Here is a 19,105-nt window from a genome sequence, read left to right as displayed (position 1 = left end):
CACGCCTGGGACCTGTTGGATCGGAGGATGAGGGCTAGGGCCATTCCCCCCAGAAATGTCTGGGAACTTGCAGGTGCCTTGGTGGAAGAGTGGGGTAACATCTCACAGCAAGAACTGGCAAATCTGGTGCAGTCCATGAGGAGGAGATGCACTTCTGTACTTAATGCAGCTGGTGGCCACACCAGATACTGACTTACTTTTGACCCCCCTTTTGTTCAAGGACACATTATTCCATTTCTGTTAGTCACATGTCTGTGGAACTTGTTCAGTTTACGTCAGTTGTTGAATCTTGTTATGTTCATACAAATATTTACACATGTTAAGTTTGCTGAAAATAAACGCAGTTGACAGTGAGAGGACGTTTCTTTTTTTGCTGAGTTTACATCAGAAAATGTATGCTTATTTCTGGTTGTTTATCAAAGTTAGGGGCTAACTCATTGAACCTGCTTTGTAGTATACCCCTCAGACAGACAGGTCATGTTGTACCTGATCTGCTGCACGATGGGTCAAGTAGAATGTACTCCACATCTATACTGCGGCCCATCCGGGTCCACCTTTAGGATGTCCTGATTGGCCAGCGGCTGACACGTGACTCCGGTACAGAGCAGGCGAGTGGACATTGTGGAGAGATGCTTGGCGTCCAGGTCGAAGGCAAACCGTTTCCTTCAACACAGGCCAGAAAGGAGGTTTTGGTCAAAGGTGTGAGGTGAGACAAGTAACCCCTACAATGTACTTTGAAATCTGATCAAAAGAGCTATCATTTTGTAACCTTAACTTTTTTCAGGATTAATATCACAGGACATAAGTTTCCCTGACCCAGAATAAGTCTATTGCTGGACTATTGAACATGGTATTTAGTCCAGGAGTATGCTTAGTCTGGGTCTGGGAAATTGACCCTCCATATTTCAATCAAGCTTTACCCTTTGTTATTCATGATGGCGGCGAGGTGGCTGGTTTTGTTCCCCGGCGCTGTACAGGAGCCAGGATATGGCTGCCTGTAAGAGGGTTCACGAAGTACGCAGGGAGACAGCTGGCCTGTTGGGATATAAGGGAGACAGTAGTAGACATGCAAGTCCATGGGCCCTGTTTGAAATGCATCTTAGCTTCTTTCTTTTATCAGAATAGATCTTACAAGGTAACCTCATCCAATCATGTACAGATCAGTGATGACCTCAAGGAAGGAAGGACGCATTTAGAATCCTCACCTTGTCTTGTAGAATGATGTGGCCAGCCTTGTAGAGATTGTGGTCATGGAAGTCTGTCTTTGCAGAGACAACCAGCAGGTCTGAAAGTTGCAGGTCACCCACAAAGGATTTCCCCTTCAGATTCAGGTCATTGAGCCTGGACATCAGAAACACACATTTTGTTTTTAATTTGCCTAATGTCAACCTCAATCACTAGAATGAATCCATGCTCAGTCAATATAATTAACAGGGAATGAAGAAACATCCCAGGCTTGTCACTGACTGACTTGTAGGCTGTCCCAGGTAGGCGAAAGCCCTCTCTCTTTAGGTAATCGATGGCGTCCTCCACCGTGGTCTTTAATATGTTCACACGCACATACCTTGGGAGCTGATAGCCTGAGGAAGTAATTTAACATATTTCCAGTGAAGTATCCCAGACAGTGTGAATAATGCAAAAAAGTTGACCAGCTGTACAGACTTCAGAAGCATGTTACTAAGTCAGTAATATTAGTGCACATATATTTTGTATCTAAGACTACTATGCCACTCCATCTCTTTGCAGCTCAAATGTCTTATTTTCAAAAATGTCTAACAGCTGGAGACTGGAGGAGAGTAGGTCCTGGTTGCAGTTGATCTTCATGCCGGCCAGGGCAGCCTGGAGCAGTGCTTCATCATCAGAGCCTTCCAGGCCGCGCCACACTTCAGCCCCTTACCAACAACCAGGTCATACACCAGAACCTGTGTAATGGACAGGACCAAACAAGAGGTAAGTGACCAGCCATGGTGTTGAGGGAGTGTTCTTCAATCTTGGTCCATGGGGATCTGATCCACAGGGTGTGCAGCTTTTGTTCTATCCATGTTGTAGCACGCCTGAATCAATTACAGTACATAATCAGGTGTGTTCGTCTGGGTCGAAACAAATGCCTGCATATTAAATATCAGGCTTGAAGAACTATATGTTTGAGGGACTGAATGGAGCTCCCGAGTGGCGCAGTGGTCTAAGGCACTGCATCTCAGTGATAGAGGCATCACTACAGACACCCTAGTTCGAATCCAGGCTGTATCACAACCGGCTGTGATTGGTAGTCCCATAGGGCAGCGCTCAATTGGTCACTGTAAATAAGAATGTGTTCTTAACTGACTTGCCTAGTTAAAAAAAAAAAAAAGATTTTTGTTCAAAAAGGCACTATGGGGGTGACAATTGTCCAATGTGTTTCACATTACCAGGTCCTTGGCAAGATTCATTTTTATCTTCGTTTGTTTGAGGAGCTTTGTAGACTCAATGATCTCTTGGAGGGTAGATGAAAACGTCTGTGTTTCACACCAGGGCAAACAGATGCTTGACATTCTGGTGAGGTGTGAGCATTATTGTTAACAATATTAACACCCACAGTACTGCTGTAAAGTTAATCTCTAAAGAAAATATCTTTAGCTTCTAGGCATGAACAGCAAGGTGTTGCCTGTGTTATTTGATGTTTACTTTTTAGCTACGTGGTAAATGTTGACAGAGCAAGGCGTTAGCTAGCTAATTCACTGTAGCAAATTACCTGAAATGTACTGTCGTAAACCAGTCTATACAGCAGCCTGCTTCCTCTCCACTTCTCGGCAGCTTTCACGTACAAAGCCATTGTTAGAAAACTAGTAGAGTAAAACTTTATTTTTTTTTACAGAGAATGTGTTATCATTATGTACAACTACATTAATATATCTCCACGACACCCACGTTTCTGCAAGTGGGCAATATACTTTACTGCCAAACAAACAAAAAAAACTTTACTGCCGGATGAAAAATGTAGGTATCGATTTACGTTAGAACTCAGTGCCTACGACCGTGCGACAGTTTCGTACTGTACTGTCTTTGACCGTGCTCTGCTACTGACTTCAGAAACGGAATGAAGACGAATGTTTATGCATTTGTAAAGCACGTTAGAGTAGTCGTTTTTGGGTGTCACACAGTTAATAACTACAACATTAATTATATTTAAATACACCGATATTGCTAGCTGAGCAAAGCTGCATGCACAGCAAGTAGCTAACGTTACCCAGGCTAGCCTCTCAGAGTTTGCTAGCTAGCTATACTTTTAGCCAGTGCTAACGTGTCACAAACTGTGCAAAGATGGAGTTTGCTGCTCTTATTGCCTTGACCGTATTAATAGGAATGCTGATAATTTTGGTCGCAATCGCTGTGGGAAAGCAGAAAGGAGAAATAAGTGATCAACTAGAGCAGAAAGAAGAGGACTCAGTTGGTAAGTTGCTCCTCTTGCTTGTTTGCATGTCTTGTTGCTATGGATTGCTATTGTACTAACTAACGTTAGCTAGCTGTGTCAAACAGGTGCAAGTTACACAATGTAATATAAGCCAGTGGCCCTTGATGATAGTTAGAATAGATATATTCATTTATAAGTATTGGCACCAGGTCAAAATTCTCTACATGTCCCGAAGCCAGCCATAAACTTGTTGCTGGAAGAAAGATTGAATTCAATGGTGACCAAAACCATAGAATTAGAATACTAGAAGGGACATTAATCTTCTTATGATGGGATAAAGGTCAGTCCATAGAGATCCGTTTAAATTACTTTATTAAATTAATTAGTATTCTAATTCCTACTTCTGTGGGTCAGGGAGTTGGTCAACCATGGTTTGCCAGTTCTGTGATAAGATATTGTGTAAAATAATGAATTTAAAGAATGTATCTGCACTGTTTGTTAGCTAACTAGGCAGCCAACATTCCATTCAAACAATGCAGTCAATCCTGCACCATAGACTGGCTGAAATCAGTTGATGTTAAGACTTAGACAAGTTGTAAATGCAACAAATACCGATATTGTATCATATCACTCAAAGCTTTCCAAGGAAACAAAAATGTAGACATTTATGGTTTGTTTACATATATTTTAGAGGCTATTTGTACAGACCATTTGTATAAAACCCTTATAAACTGTATTTATAATTATTTGACTATTTTAGGTTGACAATAATTATATTACACAATTTCTGATATCAAACACCTTTTATTTTTCTGCATTAGTAAAATAAAGATTATGCCTCTACTACCATTAATTCCAATTACACCGGATTTCTCTTAGACCAATATGGCTGCCATTTTTGCCCGTCTAGCAATTTAATGGGATCTCTGACCAAAACATTGTTTTGTTACAGAATTGTAAGATGTTGATTCAAAACATTTATCGTTTCCAGAGGAGAAAGCAGCCAGAAGTTTGAACATTTTGATAATGGAAGTTACTAGAAAGTGTCATATTGAACGTCTTGTGTAACGAGATGCCAATTCATCCCCTGCAGCAGAGGAAAGTGCAGTGAAGGCTTCCACTGCCAAGAAACAGAAACAACAGCGTCCTCGCAAGGAGAAAGCCCAGCAGCAAACCTTCAGCCATCCTCTCCTGGCATCCTCCTTGAAGGTGGGCCATGCTTCACATACTGTGAAACCCATATTACGCCATATCAAAGATCTATTATATTGACAAGATAGTTGAGTGACCGCTCTAACAATGGAAATGCATGTCCTCAGAGATGGGAGGCGAGATCAGGTGGGACCATTCTAGCCAATGAGGGCAGATACACGTGTGAACAACAGTTTTTTTTTTTCAAAGTTGCCAGAATGCCACATGTATCCACTTATATCAGTACATTTTGTAAAAGCCTAAACATTACAAAACCTCTATTCGGTCAAATAAGCCTCACGTAATTCAACACTCTCTCATAGTCCACCATATAAAAAATCCCAACTTGGTCTGCTTATCTCACGCGGACAGATTTTGGGCAGAGTAATCCTCTCGCTTCGCCTTTTCCTCTCTGGACATATTTGGGCATAATCTGCCATTTACTAGAGTGAATGATGTCATTGCCAAGGGTCGCAAAGAAGTTTATCTACAAGAACCAGCCCACAAGCCAGTTGTTTAATGCATGATAAGCTGCACCAACAAGGCACAAGTACTTGGGAGTATGGCTTCTCTCTGCACATATCAAAGCTGCAGGCGAAAGTTAAATCTAGACTTGGTTTCCTCTATCGTAATCACTCCTCTTTCACCCCAGCTGCCAAACTAACCCTGATTCAGATGACCATCCTATCCATGCTAGATTATAAAGACTTAATTTATAGATCGGCAGGTAAGGGTGCTCTCGAGCGGCTAGATGTTCTTTACCATTCGGGCATCAGATTTGCCACCAATGCTCCTTATAGGACACGTCACTGCACTCTATACTCTTCTGTAAACTGGTCATCTCTGTATACCTGTCGTAAGACCCACAGGTTGATGCTTAAAATCCTCTTAGGCCTCACTCCCCCCTATCTGAGATATCTACTGCAGCCCTCATCCTCCACATACAACACCCGTTCTGCCAGTCACATTCTGTTAAAGGTCCCCAAAGCACACACATCCCTGGGTCACTCGTCTTTTCAGTTTGCTGCAGCTAGCGACTGGAACGAGCTGCAACAAACACTCAAACTGGACAGTTTTATATCAATCTCTTAATTCAAAGACTCAATCCTGGACACGCTAACTGACAGTTGTGGCTGCTGTGCGTGATGTATTGTTGTCTCTACCTTCTTGCCCTTTGTGCTGTTCTCTGTGCCCAATAATGCTTGTACCATGTTTTGTGCTGCTACCATGTTGTGTTGCTACCATGTTGTTGTCATGTTGTGTTGCTACCATGCTATGTTGTCATGTTGCTGCCATGCTATGTTGTTGTCTTAGGTCTCTCTTCATGTAGTGTTGTATTGTCTCTCTTGTTGCGATGTGTTTTTGTTCTATATTTTTTATCCCAGCCCCCGTCCCCGCAGGAGGCCTTTTGGTAGGCCATCATAGTTAAGAACAAATTCTTATTTACAAACTTGCCTAGTTAAATAATGGTAAAATAAAAAAATTATGTAATGACAACGGTGTGTGACGAGGTTACAGAATTATCTGATGCTTGATCATCGATTGTGTAAAAACTGATCAGAGTTTAGGTTGCTGGTTTGAGTTGGGGCTATCATGGTGGTATCTATTAAAGCACAGAGATGGAGGTTGCAGTTTAAAAGGCTGATGCCCACTCATTCACAATGGTTGGAGATGATTAACTGGAAAAACAAGGAAGGGAAATAATAACAGTAAATGTTCTCCAATCAAATGATAATACAAATCAAGAAATAAGAACAAACTTATCATAAACGCATCCAAAAACACAAAAGGTATTGCAAAAAAAACACTTCTGCAAACTGTAAAGTTTGGTCTGCACATTGATTAGTGACAGGTGTGAGTGTTTAACCTGGTGGATTGGCTGAAGACCCGCCTCTGCTGGAGGGGGATTGGACAGGTGAATGGTGGTTGGAAGAGAGGACTGGCAGTCAGTGTAGGGGAAATTCGACAACAGCTAGACTGACTCGTCTCTGTCTTTCTCCCCAGAGTCACAGTGGCAATGTGACGTCCCTGGACTTCAGCAGCAATGGGAAGTACCTAGCTACTTGTGCTGACGACCGCACTGTCAGGATATGGAGCACCAAGGACTTCCTGGACAGAGACCATAAATGTCTGAGGGCCAACGTAGAGCTGGACCACGCCACGCTGGTCCGCTTCAGCCCTGACTCAAAGTACACACACACACACACACGCATGTCCAGAACAAAGGGTATAGATACAGTACATTCGGAAAGTATTCAGACCCCTTGACTTTTTCCACATTTTGTTACGTTACATCCTTATTATAAAAGGGATTAAATGTTTTTTTCCCTCATCAATATACACACAATACCCCATAATGACAAAGCAAAAATACGTTTTTAGAAACATTTGCAAATGTATTAAATAAACAGAAATACCTTATTTACATAAGTATTCAGACCTTTTGCTATGAGACACAAAATTGAGCAAAGGGGCAACGTAACAAAATGTGGAAAAGGTCAAAGGGTCTGAATACTTTCCGAATGCACTGTAGATAGATGGATGGATGGATAGAGAGCCTCTTGTCTTTCTATACTTATTTTTACTCTGTCTTGGTATGCAGGGCCTTCATTACTTGGCTGGCTAACGGAGATACTATTCGCATATTCAAGATGACCAAGAAGGATGATGGTAGTTTCACTTTCAAAGCTGCCCCTGAAGACTTCCCTCAGAAACACAAGACCAATGTCATCAACATCGGCATCGCAGAGACGGGTATGACTGCTAAATGTATTCAGACTGAATGACTAAAAGGCAGGAAGATGTGAATGTGTGATATGCTCATTTTTATGATTATTGACTGATGAATGACTATTAGAAGTTATGAAAGAGACCCTTGTTCCAGTCTAAAATCTCATCTGTCTCCCTTATTGTTTTCTGTGTTCCAGGCAAGTTCATCATGAGTGCCTCCACTGACACCAACATCCTCATCTGGGACCTGAAAGGAGAGGTACTGGCCTCTATCATCACCAACCAGATGACCAACTCCTACGCTGCCATCTCACCATGTGGCAGGTCAGTACCCTAAACGTGTCTGTGCGGGTTTTATAGCTAATGTAATAGTATTCTCAGGTACATCATTTCTGGATGATTTTCTGTCTTCAGGTTTGTTGCCTCCTGTGGCTTCACTCCTGATGTGAAGGTGTGGGAGGTGTGCTTCGGGAAGGGTGGCGAGTTCAAAGAGGTGGCCCGCGCCTTCGACCTGAAGGGCCATTCAGCTGGAGTCCACTCCTTTGCGTTCTCTAACGACTCACGCAGGTAAGGCATGCATTGTGTGGTATCCTATCAAAACATTGATGGTTGATTTCCATGGATGACATTATGATAACGTTCATAAGGTAGATTTCCCCCATTGAGGTATGTGAAACCATCTTTCGTTTCCCCCAGAATGGCCACCGTGTCCAAGGACGGCACGTGGCGACTGTGGGACACGGATGTGGAGTACAAGAAGCAACAGGACCCCTACCTACTGAAGTCAGTGCCTTGCCAGTCGTCGGAGGGAAGCCGTGTGGCCCTGTCGCCGGACGCACGAGTGGTGGCCATCTCCAACAGCTGCAGCGTGGCCATGTACAGCACCTCCACGGGTCAGCTGGAGGAGGAGTTCCACGGAGTCCACAGCGAGGAGATCACTGATCTGAGGTTTGACATCAACAGCCGCTACCTGGTGTGCAGCGGGGACCGGGCGGTACGTGTGTTCCACAATGCGCCGGGCTACCGTGCGGCCATCCAGGACATGCAGGCCATGCTGAAGAAGGCCCAGAACGAGGGCATGAAACAAAGGCTAAAACAGCAGATACAGGAGGCGCAGAGTGCGCTGGACACTGTGCTCACAGCACCCAAGGATTAAAGAACTAAAGCCCCCCACTAGGTTGGCTGTGTAGACCCCTATTTTGATCTCTCTCTTCCTCCCCTTCTCTCACACACTGCCTCCACAGAATGGCATGCGATTCGACTCCTATCAGGGATGTGGCATTTGCATGCTGGTTTTAATAAATAAATCATGATATGTTTCTATAGAAATATGGCTCTGTTTTGTTTTGTGAATGCTCTGCCTGCTTTGAAGTCAGGAATACTATGTTCTCTCTCTTCTTGGACCAGTAATCCTACTACTATAGAAGAGCTTGCTTTTCTTTGGCAACACAAACATTTGTTGTATAATAGGACCAGAATTCAGCTGGGGTGCCTTGTGTTTCTACAGTTCCTCTGTAGAAACATAAGACATACTAAACTAACAATTTCCATGACATCCTATCCAGGTGAATGCTATGATCCCAATGACATCGCATGCTAAATCTACTTCAATTAGTGTAGATGAAGGGGAGGAGACAGGTTAAAGAAGGATTTTTAAGCCTTGAGACAATTGAGACATGGATTGTGTATGTGTGCCATTCAGAGGGTGAATGGGCAAGACAAACGATTGAAGTGCCTTTGAATGGGGTATGGTAGTAGGTACCAGGTGCACCAGTTTGAGTGTGTCAAGAACTGCAATCCTGCTGGGTTTTTCACACTCAACAGTTTTTCATGTGTATAAAGAATGGTCCACCACCCAAAGTACATCCAGCCAGCTTGACAACTGTGGGAAGCATCCCTGTGGAACGCTTTCGACACCTTGTAGTCCATGCCCGATGAATTTAGGTTATTGAGGGCAAAAGGGGTGCAACTCAATATTAAGAAAGTGTTCCTAATGTTTTGTACACTCGGTGTCTAGACTTGACAGTTCATGCAGCTTTTGTGTTCTGATGGAATACCGAACACATTATGCGTCTACACCTACATTTAAATGTAGGTGTAGTGGTCTAAGACACTGCATCTCAGGGTTAGAGGTGTCACTACAGACCCTGGTTCGATTCCAGGCTGTGATTGGGAGTCCCATTGGGCGGCCCAGCGTCGTCCGGGTTAGGGTTTGGCCGGGGTAGGCCGTCACTGTAAATAAGAATTTGTTCTTAATTGACTTGCCTAGTTAAATTAAAAAAAATGTCTACTGTGCCCACATTGTGTCAGGACTCCCTTTTGCCCGCAACATATTCAAATGCCAGTATGCATTTTGCAAACGGTGGAAGCACCTAAATCTGATAACACAACAACTTGATGGCAGTAACCAACTACTGGTGGTCAGGGATGCATTGTGTGGTCAGGGATTCTCTTCACTCTGGATGCAATCAGGCTACCTAAAGCGCGTACAGTGGGCGACGTCTTCAGCAATTCGCCCACAGCTCTCCATAAAACGTATGTTTTGGGAGCGAGAGGCTAGGAAATATCACTGGTGAGGAAATACGTTCCTGGTTTTAATGATAAAAAAACGTATTAGAATTATATTTTTTTGGGTTTCTTTTTTAAAATTATTGCAGAAACACCAGTAATGTAAAATCGTATTAATGTACTACTAGAATTCCTCATAGAAAACATGGAAGAGTGTTTTTACATTAGTGAATGTACATTTATGAATATGAAAATGTTCCATTAGCACAATTAGATTCATGAGGTAAAATAGTTTTTCCTCTATCCTTATTATAGTTAAGGAAACCGAGCAGCACATTCTCCCATAATAAACAAAGGTCATCAAGAATATACCAATTATAAAACTATAAATATCTTGTCATAATTTCTTTACATGTAGACAATGCCAAAATAAATGCAAAACTGTTTCTGGATGCTCAACACAAAAAGTACAGTTAATGTTAATGTATTTTTTTTTAGTTTCTTCAGGTAATGATTCGCAGGGTAATACTTATGGATCATTTCGAAAGAGACCTTTTTGACCTTGTTAACTAGCAGGTATTTGTGTGGTAATAACCAGACTTTTTTCAAACAGATATTATTGACAAATGTATTCCAGTAAGTTGTGACATAAGGAATAGACACAATATCCCTTTGAAATAAAGCACATCTGTTGTCCTGAGGAAGCAAGGAAAAACAAATTTTTTCTATTGGAGAGACACGGTTAGATACATTTAAATGTATGTGTAGACGCATGACGTGATCGGAATTCCATGATAAGAACAAGAAAGCTACATGAACTGTCAAGTCTAGACACGGCCTTAGTGATGCCAGTGTAACTGCAATGTAACAAGTGACCCCCAGATGGTAACTTCATGTAAACACATGCACATTTCGTGAGGGCGTTCTGTGAGAACAAGAAGTGAATGGGTCCCGAAAGCTCGCGAGATTCGGTGGGCAGGACGGAGAGCTAGCTAAAGCTAAACAGTCTGTCGGAGGCAAATAAAACTAAAACCAAGCACAAAGATGTCTGGACGCTCGGTTCGCGCTGAGACACGAAGCCGCGCTAAAGATGACATGAAGAAGGTGATGGCGGCCATTGAGAGGGTCAGAAGATGGTAAGTACAACACTATTTATTTGTGTGAAAGATCATAAAAGATTGCCGATATAGAAAGTTCAGCGACATGGAGGCGTGGTTTGAGACAGAATGACAGTGAAAGACCGAGAGCACAGCCAATGATTATCACTGTGAAGCTTTCTCCCTCGAGACAAGTGGCTTTTCAACAAGAGGCGGGACCCAAAAGTACACTTGCGTAAAGCTAGTTAGTTAGCTAGCTTGCGTATAATTGGGGAATGGACAGACAGGCTAGCAAGCGAACTATGCAGTGACTGTCGTGTAGTAATCAATAAGATACTAGCCAACCATAGCCAGTGAGGTATCCTCGCTTATTTGTAGCAGCTTCCACTAATAGCGTTGCATTCATTGGTATAATTCCACTCTGGAAGGGATATGTAAACGGTTTGTGCAATCCGGGGTCCTTGGGACGTCTCTACCCAAACCTTTACCATTTTCCATTTCAACCTCAATGGGTGCACTTGACCCTTGAACTATCTGAATGTAAAGGAGCGCACTCATTGTTTTCTACAGGGAGAAGAAATGGGTCACTGTCGGAGACACATCTTTGAGGATATTCAAATGGGTGCCAGTGGTGGATACAAAAGAAGTAAGTTATTTTCTTATTTAATAACCTAAGTAGCAATGTCAGTTTGTAATGCTTTGTCTTCTTGTAGGAGAAGAGTAAGGTGGTCCCGGCTGGAACAGTCAGGGAACTGAATAGCTTCTCCACAGATCCAGCCTCAGAAAACACACATTCAAGTCATCTGGATTTTCATGGTGAGGATGGAGGACAGTTTTGAGTGACATACAGTGCATTTGGAAAGTATTCCATCCCCTTCACTTTTTCCACATTTGGTACGTTACAGCCTTATTCAAAAATGAGTTAAATTCTTTCCCCCTCCTCATCACTCTACACACAATACCCCACAATGACAAAGCAAAAACAGGTTTTGCAAAATGTTTGCTAATTTCTTATAAATAAAAACAGATACCTTATTTACATAAGTATTCAGACCCTTTGCTATGAGACTCGAAATTGAGCTCAAGTGCATCCTGTTTCCATTGATCAGCCTTGATGTTTCTACTCAGGTAACCTAGTGGTTAGAGCATTGGGCCAGTAACTGAAAGGTTGCTGGATCGAATCCCCAAGCCGACAAGGTAAACATCTGTTGTTCTGCCCCTGAGCAAGGCAATTAACCCACTGTTTCCCGGGCGCCGTGGGTGTCGACTTAATGCAGCACCCCACAGCTCTCTGAATCAGAGGGGTTGGGTTAAATGCGGAAGATACATTTCAGTTGAATGCATTCAGTTGTACACCTGACTAGGTATCCCCCTTTCCTTTCCTTGATTGGAGTCCACCTGTTCATTCAATTGATTGGACATGATTTGGAAAGGCACACACCTGTCTATATAAGGTCCCACAGTTGACAGTGCTTGTCAGAGCAAAAACCAAGCCATGAGGTTGAACGAATTGTCCGTAAAGCTCAGAGACAGGATTGTGTCGAAGCACAGATCTGGGGAATGGTATAAAAAAATGTCTGCAGCATTGAAGGTCCCAAAGAACACAGTGGCCTCCATCATTCTAAAATGGAAGAAGTTTGGAACCACCAAGACTCTTCCTAGAGCTGGCCACCAGGCCAAACTGAGCAATCGGGGGAGAAGGGCCTTGGTCAGGGAGGTGATCAAGAACCCGATGGTCACTCTGACAGAGCTTCAGAGTTCCTCCGTGGAGATGGGAGAACCTTCCAGAAGGACAACCATCTCTGCAGCACTCCACTAATCAGGGCTTTATGGTAGAGTGGCATGGTGGTGGCAGCATCATGCTATGGGGATGTTTTTCAGTGGCAGGGACTGGGAGACTAGTCAGGATTGAGCAAAAGATGAATGGAGCAAAGTACACAGAGATCCTTGATGATAACCTGCTTCAGAGCGCTACCCTTCCAGCTGGTTCACCTTCCAACAGGACAACGACCCTAAGCACACAGCCAAGACAATGCAGGAGTGGCTTTGGGACAAGTCTCTGAATGTCCTTGAGTGGCCCATCCAGAGCCCGGACTTGAACCCGATTTAACATATCTGGAGACACCTGAAAATAGCTGTGCAGCGACGCTCCACATCCAACCTGACAGAGCTTGAGAGGATCTGCAGAGAAGAATGGGAGAAACGTCCCAATACAGGTGTGTTAAGCTTGTAGCATCAAACCCAAGAAGACTCATGGCTGTAATCGCTGCCAAAGGAGTAACGGGTCTGAATACCTATGTAAATGTTATTTTTTTTATTTTTTGGTATATTTTTTTATTTTATTAATTTTTTTAATACATTTGCAAACATGTTTTTGCTTTGTCATTATGGGCTATTGTGTGTAGATTCATGCGGATTTTTAAAATCCATTTTAGAATAAGGCTGTAATGTAACAAAATGTGAAAAAGTCAAGGGGTCCGAATACTTTCCGAATACACTGTATGACCTCACCATATGCTGGCCTAGAGCTCTTTCCATTTCCTCCTATTCCCTGTACTCTCTTCTTCCCCAGATGAGAACAGTAACCAGAGCTCTCTGTCTGATGCGTACCAGCCCAAAGTGGACAGCAGCAGTAACTCTAGCCCCCAGCCTAGTGAACCTCTGAGCCCCAAGAACCTGTGTGACTTCCACACAGATGACTCACAGCCCCCGACTCTGGGCCAGGAGATCATGGAGGGTGAGACGGACAGACAGACAGATGTACACACACACACACTTACCTCTACACGGGAACGTTAACTGAAGATCTTTTTCAATTATTCTGATGTCAACTAATATGGTCAAATATATCTTCAGATTCTTTAAGAGGTTTTAAGTAAATGTTTATTTATTAGATTTTTTTTTTTCAGATCCGTCATTGCCAAGTGAACTGGCTGACGAACCTCCATTGCTGATTAAAGAGGACTTGTTACCCCTCACTACTCAGGTAAATCGCATCTAACATCTCAATGATCATTCCACTTCGACACCACAGCTTTGTCACTCAACCGATTTACACTGAACAAAATTATAAATGCAACAATTTCAAAGATTTTACTGAGTTACAGTTCATATAAGAAAATCAGTCAATTGAAATTAACTCGGCCCTAATCTATGGATTTCACATGACTGGGAATACATATATGCGTTTGTTGGTCACAGATACCTTAATGACAGGGGCATTGATCAGAAAACCAGTCAGTATTTGTGGTGACCACCATTTGCCTCATGCAGCACGACACATCTCCTTCTCATAGAGTTGATCAGGCTGCTGATTGTAACCTGTGGAATGTTATCCCACTCCTCTTCAATGGCTGTGCAAAGTTGTTAGATATTGGTGGGAACTGGAACACGTCGATCCAGAGCATCCCAAACATGCTCAACGGGTGACATGTCTGGTGAGTATGCAGGCCATGGAGGAATTGGGACATTTTCAGCTTCCAGGAATTGTGTACAGATCCTTGCGACATGGGGCCGTGAATTATCGTGCTGAAACTTGAGGTGATGGTGGCGGATGATTGGCACGACAATGGGCCTCAGGATCGCGTCATGATATCTCTGTGCATTCAAATTGCCATTGATAAAATGCAATTGTGTTTATTGTCCGTAGCTTATGCCTGCTCATACCATAGCCCCACTGCCACCATGGGGCTATCTGTTCACAACGTTGACATCAGCAAACCGCTCGCCCACACAAAGCCATACACGGTGTCTGCAATCTGCCCGCTACAGTTGAAACAGGGATTAATCCGTGGGGAGCACACTTCTCCAGCATGCCAGTGGCCATCGAAGGTGAGCATTTGCTCACTGAAGTTGGTTACGACGCCGAACTGCATTCAGGTCAAGACCCTGGTGAGGAAAACGAGCACGCAGATGCTCTTCCCTGAGGCGGTTTCTGACAGTTTGTGCAGAAATTCTTTGGGTGTGCAAACACCATTTCATCAGCTGTCCTGGTGGCTGGTCTCAGACCATCCAACAGGTGAAGAAGACTGATGTGGAGGTCCTGGGCTGGCATGGTTACATGTGGTCTGCGGTTGTAGGGCCGGTTGGACGTACTGCCAAATTCTCAAAAATTACATAGTAGAGAAATGAACATTCAATTCTTTGGCAACAGCTCTGGTGGACAGTCCTGCAGGCAGCATGCCAATTGCACGTGCCATCAAAACTTGAGACATCTGTGGCATTGTGTTGTGACAACTGTACATTTTAGAGGGGCCTTTTAACCTCTCTAGGGAAGGTGGGACGAAATCGTCCCACCTACGTAACAGCCAGTGGAATCCTGTGGTGCGTTATTCAAATACCTTAGAAATGCTATTACTTCAATTTCTCAAACATATGACTATTTTACAGCATTTTAAAGACAAGACTCTCGTTAATCTAACCACACTGTCCGATTTCAAAAAGGCTTTACAACGAAAGCAAAACATTAGATTATGTCAGCAGAGTACCCAGCCAGAAATAATCAGACACCCATTTTTCAAGCTATCATATAATGTCACATAAACCCAAACCACAGCTAAACGCAGCACTAACCTTTGATGATCTTCATCAGATGACACGCCTAGGACATTATGTTATACAATGCATGCATGTTTTGTTCAATCAAGTTCATATTTATATCAAAAACCAGCTTTTTACATTAGCATGTGACGTTCAGAACTAGCATACCCCCGCAAACTTCCGGTGAATTTACTAAATTACTCACGATAAACGTTCACAAAAAACATAATTATTTTAAGAATTATAGATACAGAACTCCTCTATGCACTCGCTATGTCCGATTTTTAAAATAGCTTTTTGTAATATTCTAAGTAGATAGCCCGGCATCACAGGGCTAGCTATTTAGACACCCAACAAGTTTAGCACTCACCAAACTCAGATTTACTATAAGAAAAATTGTATTACCTTTGCTGTTCTTCGTCAGAATGCACTCCCAGGACTTCTACTTCAATAACAAATGTTGGTTTGGTTCAAAATAATCCATAGTTATGTTCAAATATCCTCTGTTTTGTTCGTGCGTTCAAGACACTATCCGAAGTGTAAAGAAGGGTGACGCGCCCGACGCGTTTCGTGACAAAAAAATTCGAAATATTCCATTACCGTACTTCGAAGCATGTCAACCGCTGTTTAAAATAAATTTTTATGTCATTTTTCTCGTAAAAAAGCGATAATATTCCGACCGGGAATCTGTGTTTTAGTACAAAGAGAGAGAAAATAAAAACATGGGGTCGCCTCGTGCACACGCCTCAGTCTCATTGTCCTCTGATAGACCACTTACCAAAGGCGCTAATGTTTTTCAGCAAGGGGCTGCCTCGACATCATTCAGCTTTTTCCCGGGTTCTGAGAGCCTATGGGAGCCGTAGGAAGTGTCACGTTACAGCAAAGATCCTAAGTTTTCAATAAAAAGAGTCAAGAAGCCCAAGGAATGGTCAGAGAGGGCACTTCCTGTACAGAATCTTCTCAGGTTTTTGCCTGCCATATGAGTTCTGTTATACTCACAGACACCATTCAAACAGGTTTAGAAACTTTAGGGTGTTTTCTATCCAAAGCCAATAATTATATGCATATTCTAGTTTCTGGGCAGTAGTAATAACCAGATTAAATCGGGTACGTTTTTTATCCGGCCGTGTAAATACTGCCCCCTAGCCTTAACAGGTTTTAAGGTGCACCTGTGCAATGATGATGCTGTTTAATCAGCTTCTTGATGTGCCCCACTTGTCAGGTGGATGGATTATCTCGGCAAATGAGAAATGCCCTCTAACAGGGGTGTAAACAAATTTGTACACAAAATTTGAGAGGAACAAGCTTCTTGTGCGGATGGAACAGTTCTGGGATCTTTTATTTCAGCTCATGGGACCAACATTTTACATGTTGCGCTTTATATTTTTGTTCAATATACACTACCATTCAAAAGTTTGGGGTCACTTAGAAATGTCCTTGTTTTTGAAAGAAAAGCGACTTTTTTGTCCATTTTAAAATAACATCAAATTGATCAGAAATACATTGTAGACATTAATGTTGTAAATGACTATTGTAGCCCGAAACGACTGATTAAAATAAAAAATGAATATCCACATAGGTGTGCAGAGCCCATTATCAGCAACCATCACTCCTGTCTTCTAATGGCACGTTGTATTAGCTTATCCAAGTTTATCGTTTTATAAGGCTAATTGATCATTAGAAAACCATTTTGCAATTGTTAGCACAGCTGAAAACTGCTATTCTGATTAAAGAAGCAATAAAACTGTCCTTCTTTAGTTGAATATCTGGAGCATCAGCATTTGTGGGTTCAATTACAGGCTCAAAATGGCCAGAAACAAAGCACTTTCTTCTGAGACTCATCAGTCTATTCTTGTTCTGAGAAATGAAGGCTATTCCATGCGAGAAATTGCCAAGAAACTGAAGATCTCGTACAACACTGTGTACTACTCCCTTCACAGAACAGCGTAAACTGTCTCTAACCAGAATAGAAAGAGGATGGGAGGCCCTGGTGCTCAACTCAGCAAGAGGACAAGTACATTAGAATGTCTAGTTTGAGAAACAGACGCCTCACAAGTCCTCAACTGGCAGCTTCATTAAATAGTACCTGCAAAACACCAATCTCAACGTCAACAGTGAAGAGGCGACTCTGGAATGCTGGCCATCTGGCCATAGTTTGTCCAACAATCTACTCATTATACATTAAACATAAAACTGATAAAACATGGATTCAAACAAACCTGGCTGTATTTCCCCACACAGGAGGAAGAGGAGTGTTCTGGAGCTCCGCCACTGAAGAGGGTGTGTTCTGAGCAGAACTCCGTCCTGCAGAGCTCCTCAATGATGAGCTAACACACTGCACATAGCATCATGCTCGGACCCAATTCACTTCAGGCACTTTGTTGAATCTCATTTTTTTTATTTGGAAAAATTGTCTATCATTTTCAATGACAGACATTTCTGGTTCATAAATTGAACAAAACATTTTAAACAAATTGAACTCTCAACTAATTTGCTGATTTTAAAATAAAAAATGCTTTGAACCAGGCCCTGCTTAGCTTTTAGTCAGCGAGTTGCACGACTGCAAGTCTATCCTCCGATGACTGCAATAGATACATTTTAAGGACCAGACATATGGAAGGACCACCATACTTGTTATGATTTTATATTGAATCTCTTTCAAAGTGATTTCGTTTTTCCCTTAAAGGATCCATGAATATGTAGTTTAATTGACACTATTTAGTTTCAATGGATTAACAGCGGAATACAAAACCAAAGCACTCTACCACAACTCTCCCGAGGTAGTGCAGTCCGGTAGGTTACATGTATGCCCTTTTATTTTCTTTGATTTGGGAGATACCATTTTCTGTCTACAAAATATAACTTTTCGCGTAAACTATTTATTGCAAGGCAATGACAGGAAATGTATGAAGTAATAGTTGAATTAAGGTATGGTCAGTGCTGTAGGTTTTAAGTCTGATTGACTCTATTTTGAATGCAGCTTCATATTGTGCCATTGACACTTGTTTACTCAATGCTAGCTGTCAGGATCTTTTGTCAGTTTTGCCGATTTCTAAATCAAGTGTTATATCCGTCCATCCAGGACATGCTGGTGTGCAAATCAAACGCACTAAGTTTAACATTGTAGAATGTTTCAAAATTACAAGTACTGTATGTGATTGTTTTTGAAGTTACTTAAATGATGCTACAAGGTCCTTACTTTTTGTTATTTATCTCTTAAAGATGTTGTCTCAGTTATTTAAGTAAGAGTTCATTTGTAAAATGAACACAGATTGTTTCAGTCTAAAATCTTTCTTGAGTTATCGTCCTTAGTAACCCAAGGAAGCACTTGTCTTTCTCAGAGATATGTTTTATGTCATATTTTACTTGAGTGAAATTAGGAAATTTAATTTATCAGGTTAGCATGGACACTGACTATTTGATGTTATTTTGTAGTGATTGTAATACTTAATAGTAACCATTTATTTATAGTACCAGTCAAAAGATTGGACACACCTACCCATTCAAGGCTTTTTCTTACTTTTTACTATTTTCTACATTGTAGAATAATAGTGAAGACATCAAAATTATGAAATAACACACATAGAATCATGTAGTAACCAAAACAAAGTGTAAACAAGTTAAAATATATTTTAGATTCTTCAAAGTA

The 19,105-nt window shown here is 42.0% G+C and overlaps 2 protein-coding genes and 1 pseudogene across 2 annotated transcripts; 2 read left to right on the top strand and 1 right to left on the bottom strand.

Annotated features, from left to right (window-relative positions):
• Positions 1–210: 210 nt before the first annotated feature.
• LOC106603414 (28S rRNA (cytosine-C(5))-methyltransferase-like) lies at positions 211–3,008 on the bottom strand (annotated as a pseudogene).
• Positions 3,009–3,012: 4 nt separating this feature from the next.
• LOC106603440 (transducin beta-like protein 2) lies at positions 3,013–8,641 on the top strand. Its single transcript, XM_014197122.2, has 7 exons — positions 3,013–3,430; positions 4,485–4,600; positions 6,587–6,771; positions 7,185–7,336; positions 7,510–7,636; positions 7,727–7,879; positions 8,009–8,641. Exons 1-7 carry the CDS (start codon positions 3,301–3,303, stop codon positions 8,466–8,468), a joined length of 1,323 nt encoding a protein of 440 aa, XP_014052597.1. The 5' UTR covers positions 3,013–3,300; the 3' UTR covers positions 8,469–8,641.
• A 2,114-nt stretch (positions 8,642–10,755) lies between these two features.
• On the top strand, positions 10,756–18,650 carry LOC106603441 (B-cell CLL/lymphoma 7 protein family member B-A). The gene is made up of 6 exons (XM_014197123.2): positions 10,756–10,956; positions 11,488–11,563; positions 11,631–11,733; positions 13,490–13,654; positions 13,827–13,903; positions 17,698–18,650. The coding sequence occupies exons 1-6, from the start codon at positions 10,865–10,867 to the stop codon at positions 17,785–17,787; spliced, it is 603 nt and encodes a 200-aa protein (XP_014052598.2). The 5' UTR covers positions 10,756–10,864; the 3' UTR covers positions 17,788–18,650.
• Positions 18,651–19,105: the final 455 nt, after the last annotated feature.

Source organism: Salmo salar, chromosome ssa04 (assembly GCF_905237065.1).
Source record: "Salmo salar chromosome ssa04, Ssal_v3.1, whole genome shotgun sequence".
NCBI lineage: Eukaryota > Metazoa > Chordata > Actinopteri > Salmoniformes > Salmonidae > Salmo > Salmo salar.
Note: the sequence above shows the minus strand (reverse complement) of the source record. Positions and strands in the feature narration are given on the sequence as shown.

What these genes read in the sequence shown, in the direction of transcription:
- LOC106603441 (XM_014197123.2), top strand. Translation starts at nt 10,865, where the DNA reads ATGTCTGGACGCTCGGTTCGCGCTGAGACACGAAGCCGCGCTAAAGAT. An exon ending in ATTGAGAGGGTCAGAAGATG is followed by an intron (nt 10,957 to 11,487) that starts GTAAGTACAACA and finishes TGTTTTCTACAG; the next exon opens with GGAGAAGAAATGGGTCACTG. An exon ending in AAGTCATCTGGATTTTCATG is followed by an intron (nt 11,734 to 13,489) that starts GTGAGGATGGAG and finishes CTTCTTCCCCAG; the next exon opens with ATGAGAACAGTAACCAGAGC.
- LOC106603440 (XM_014197122.2), top strand. Translation starts at nt 3,301, where the DNA reads ATGGAGTTTGCTGCTCTTATTGCCTTGACCGTATTAATAGGAATGCTG. An exon ending in CATCGGCATCGCAGAGACGG is followed by an intron (nt 7,337 to 7,509) that starts GTATGACTGCTA and finishes TCTGTGTTCCAG; the next exon opens with GCAAGTTCATCATGAGTGCC. An exon ending in TTCTCTAACGACTCACGCAG is followed by an intron (nt 7,880 to 8,008) that starts GTAAGGCATGCA and finishes CGTTTCCCCCAG; the next exon opens with AATGGCCACCGTGTCCAAGG.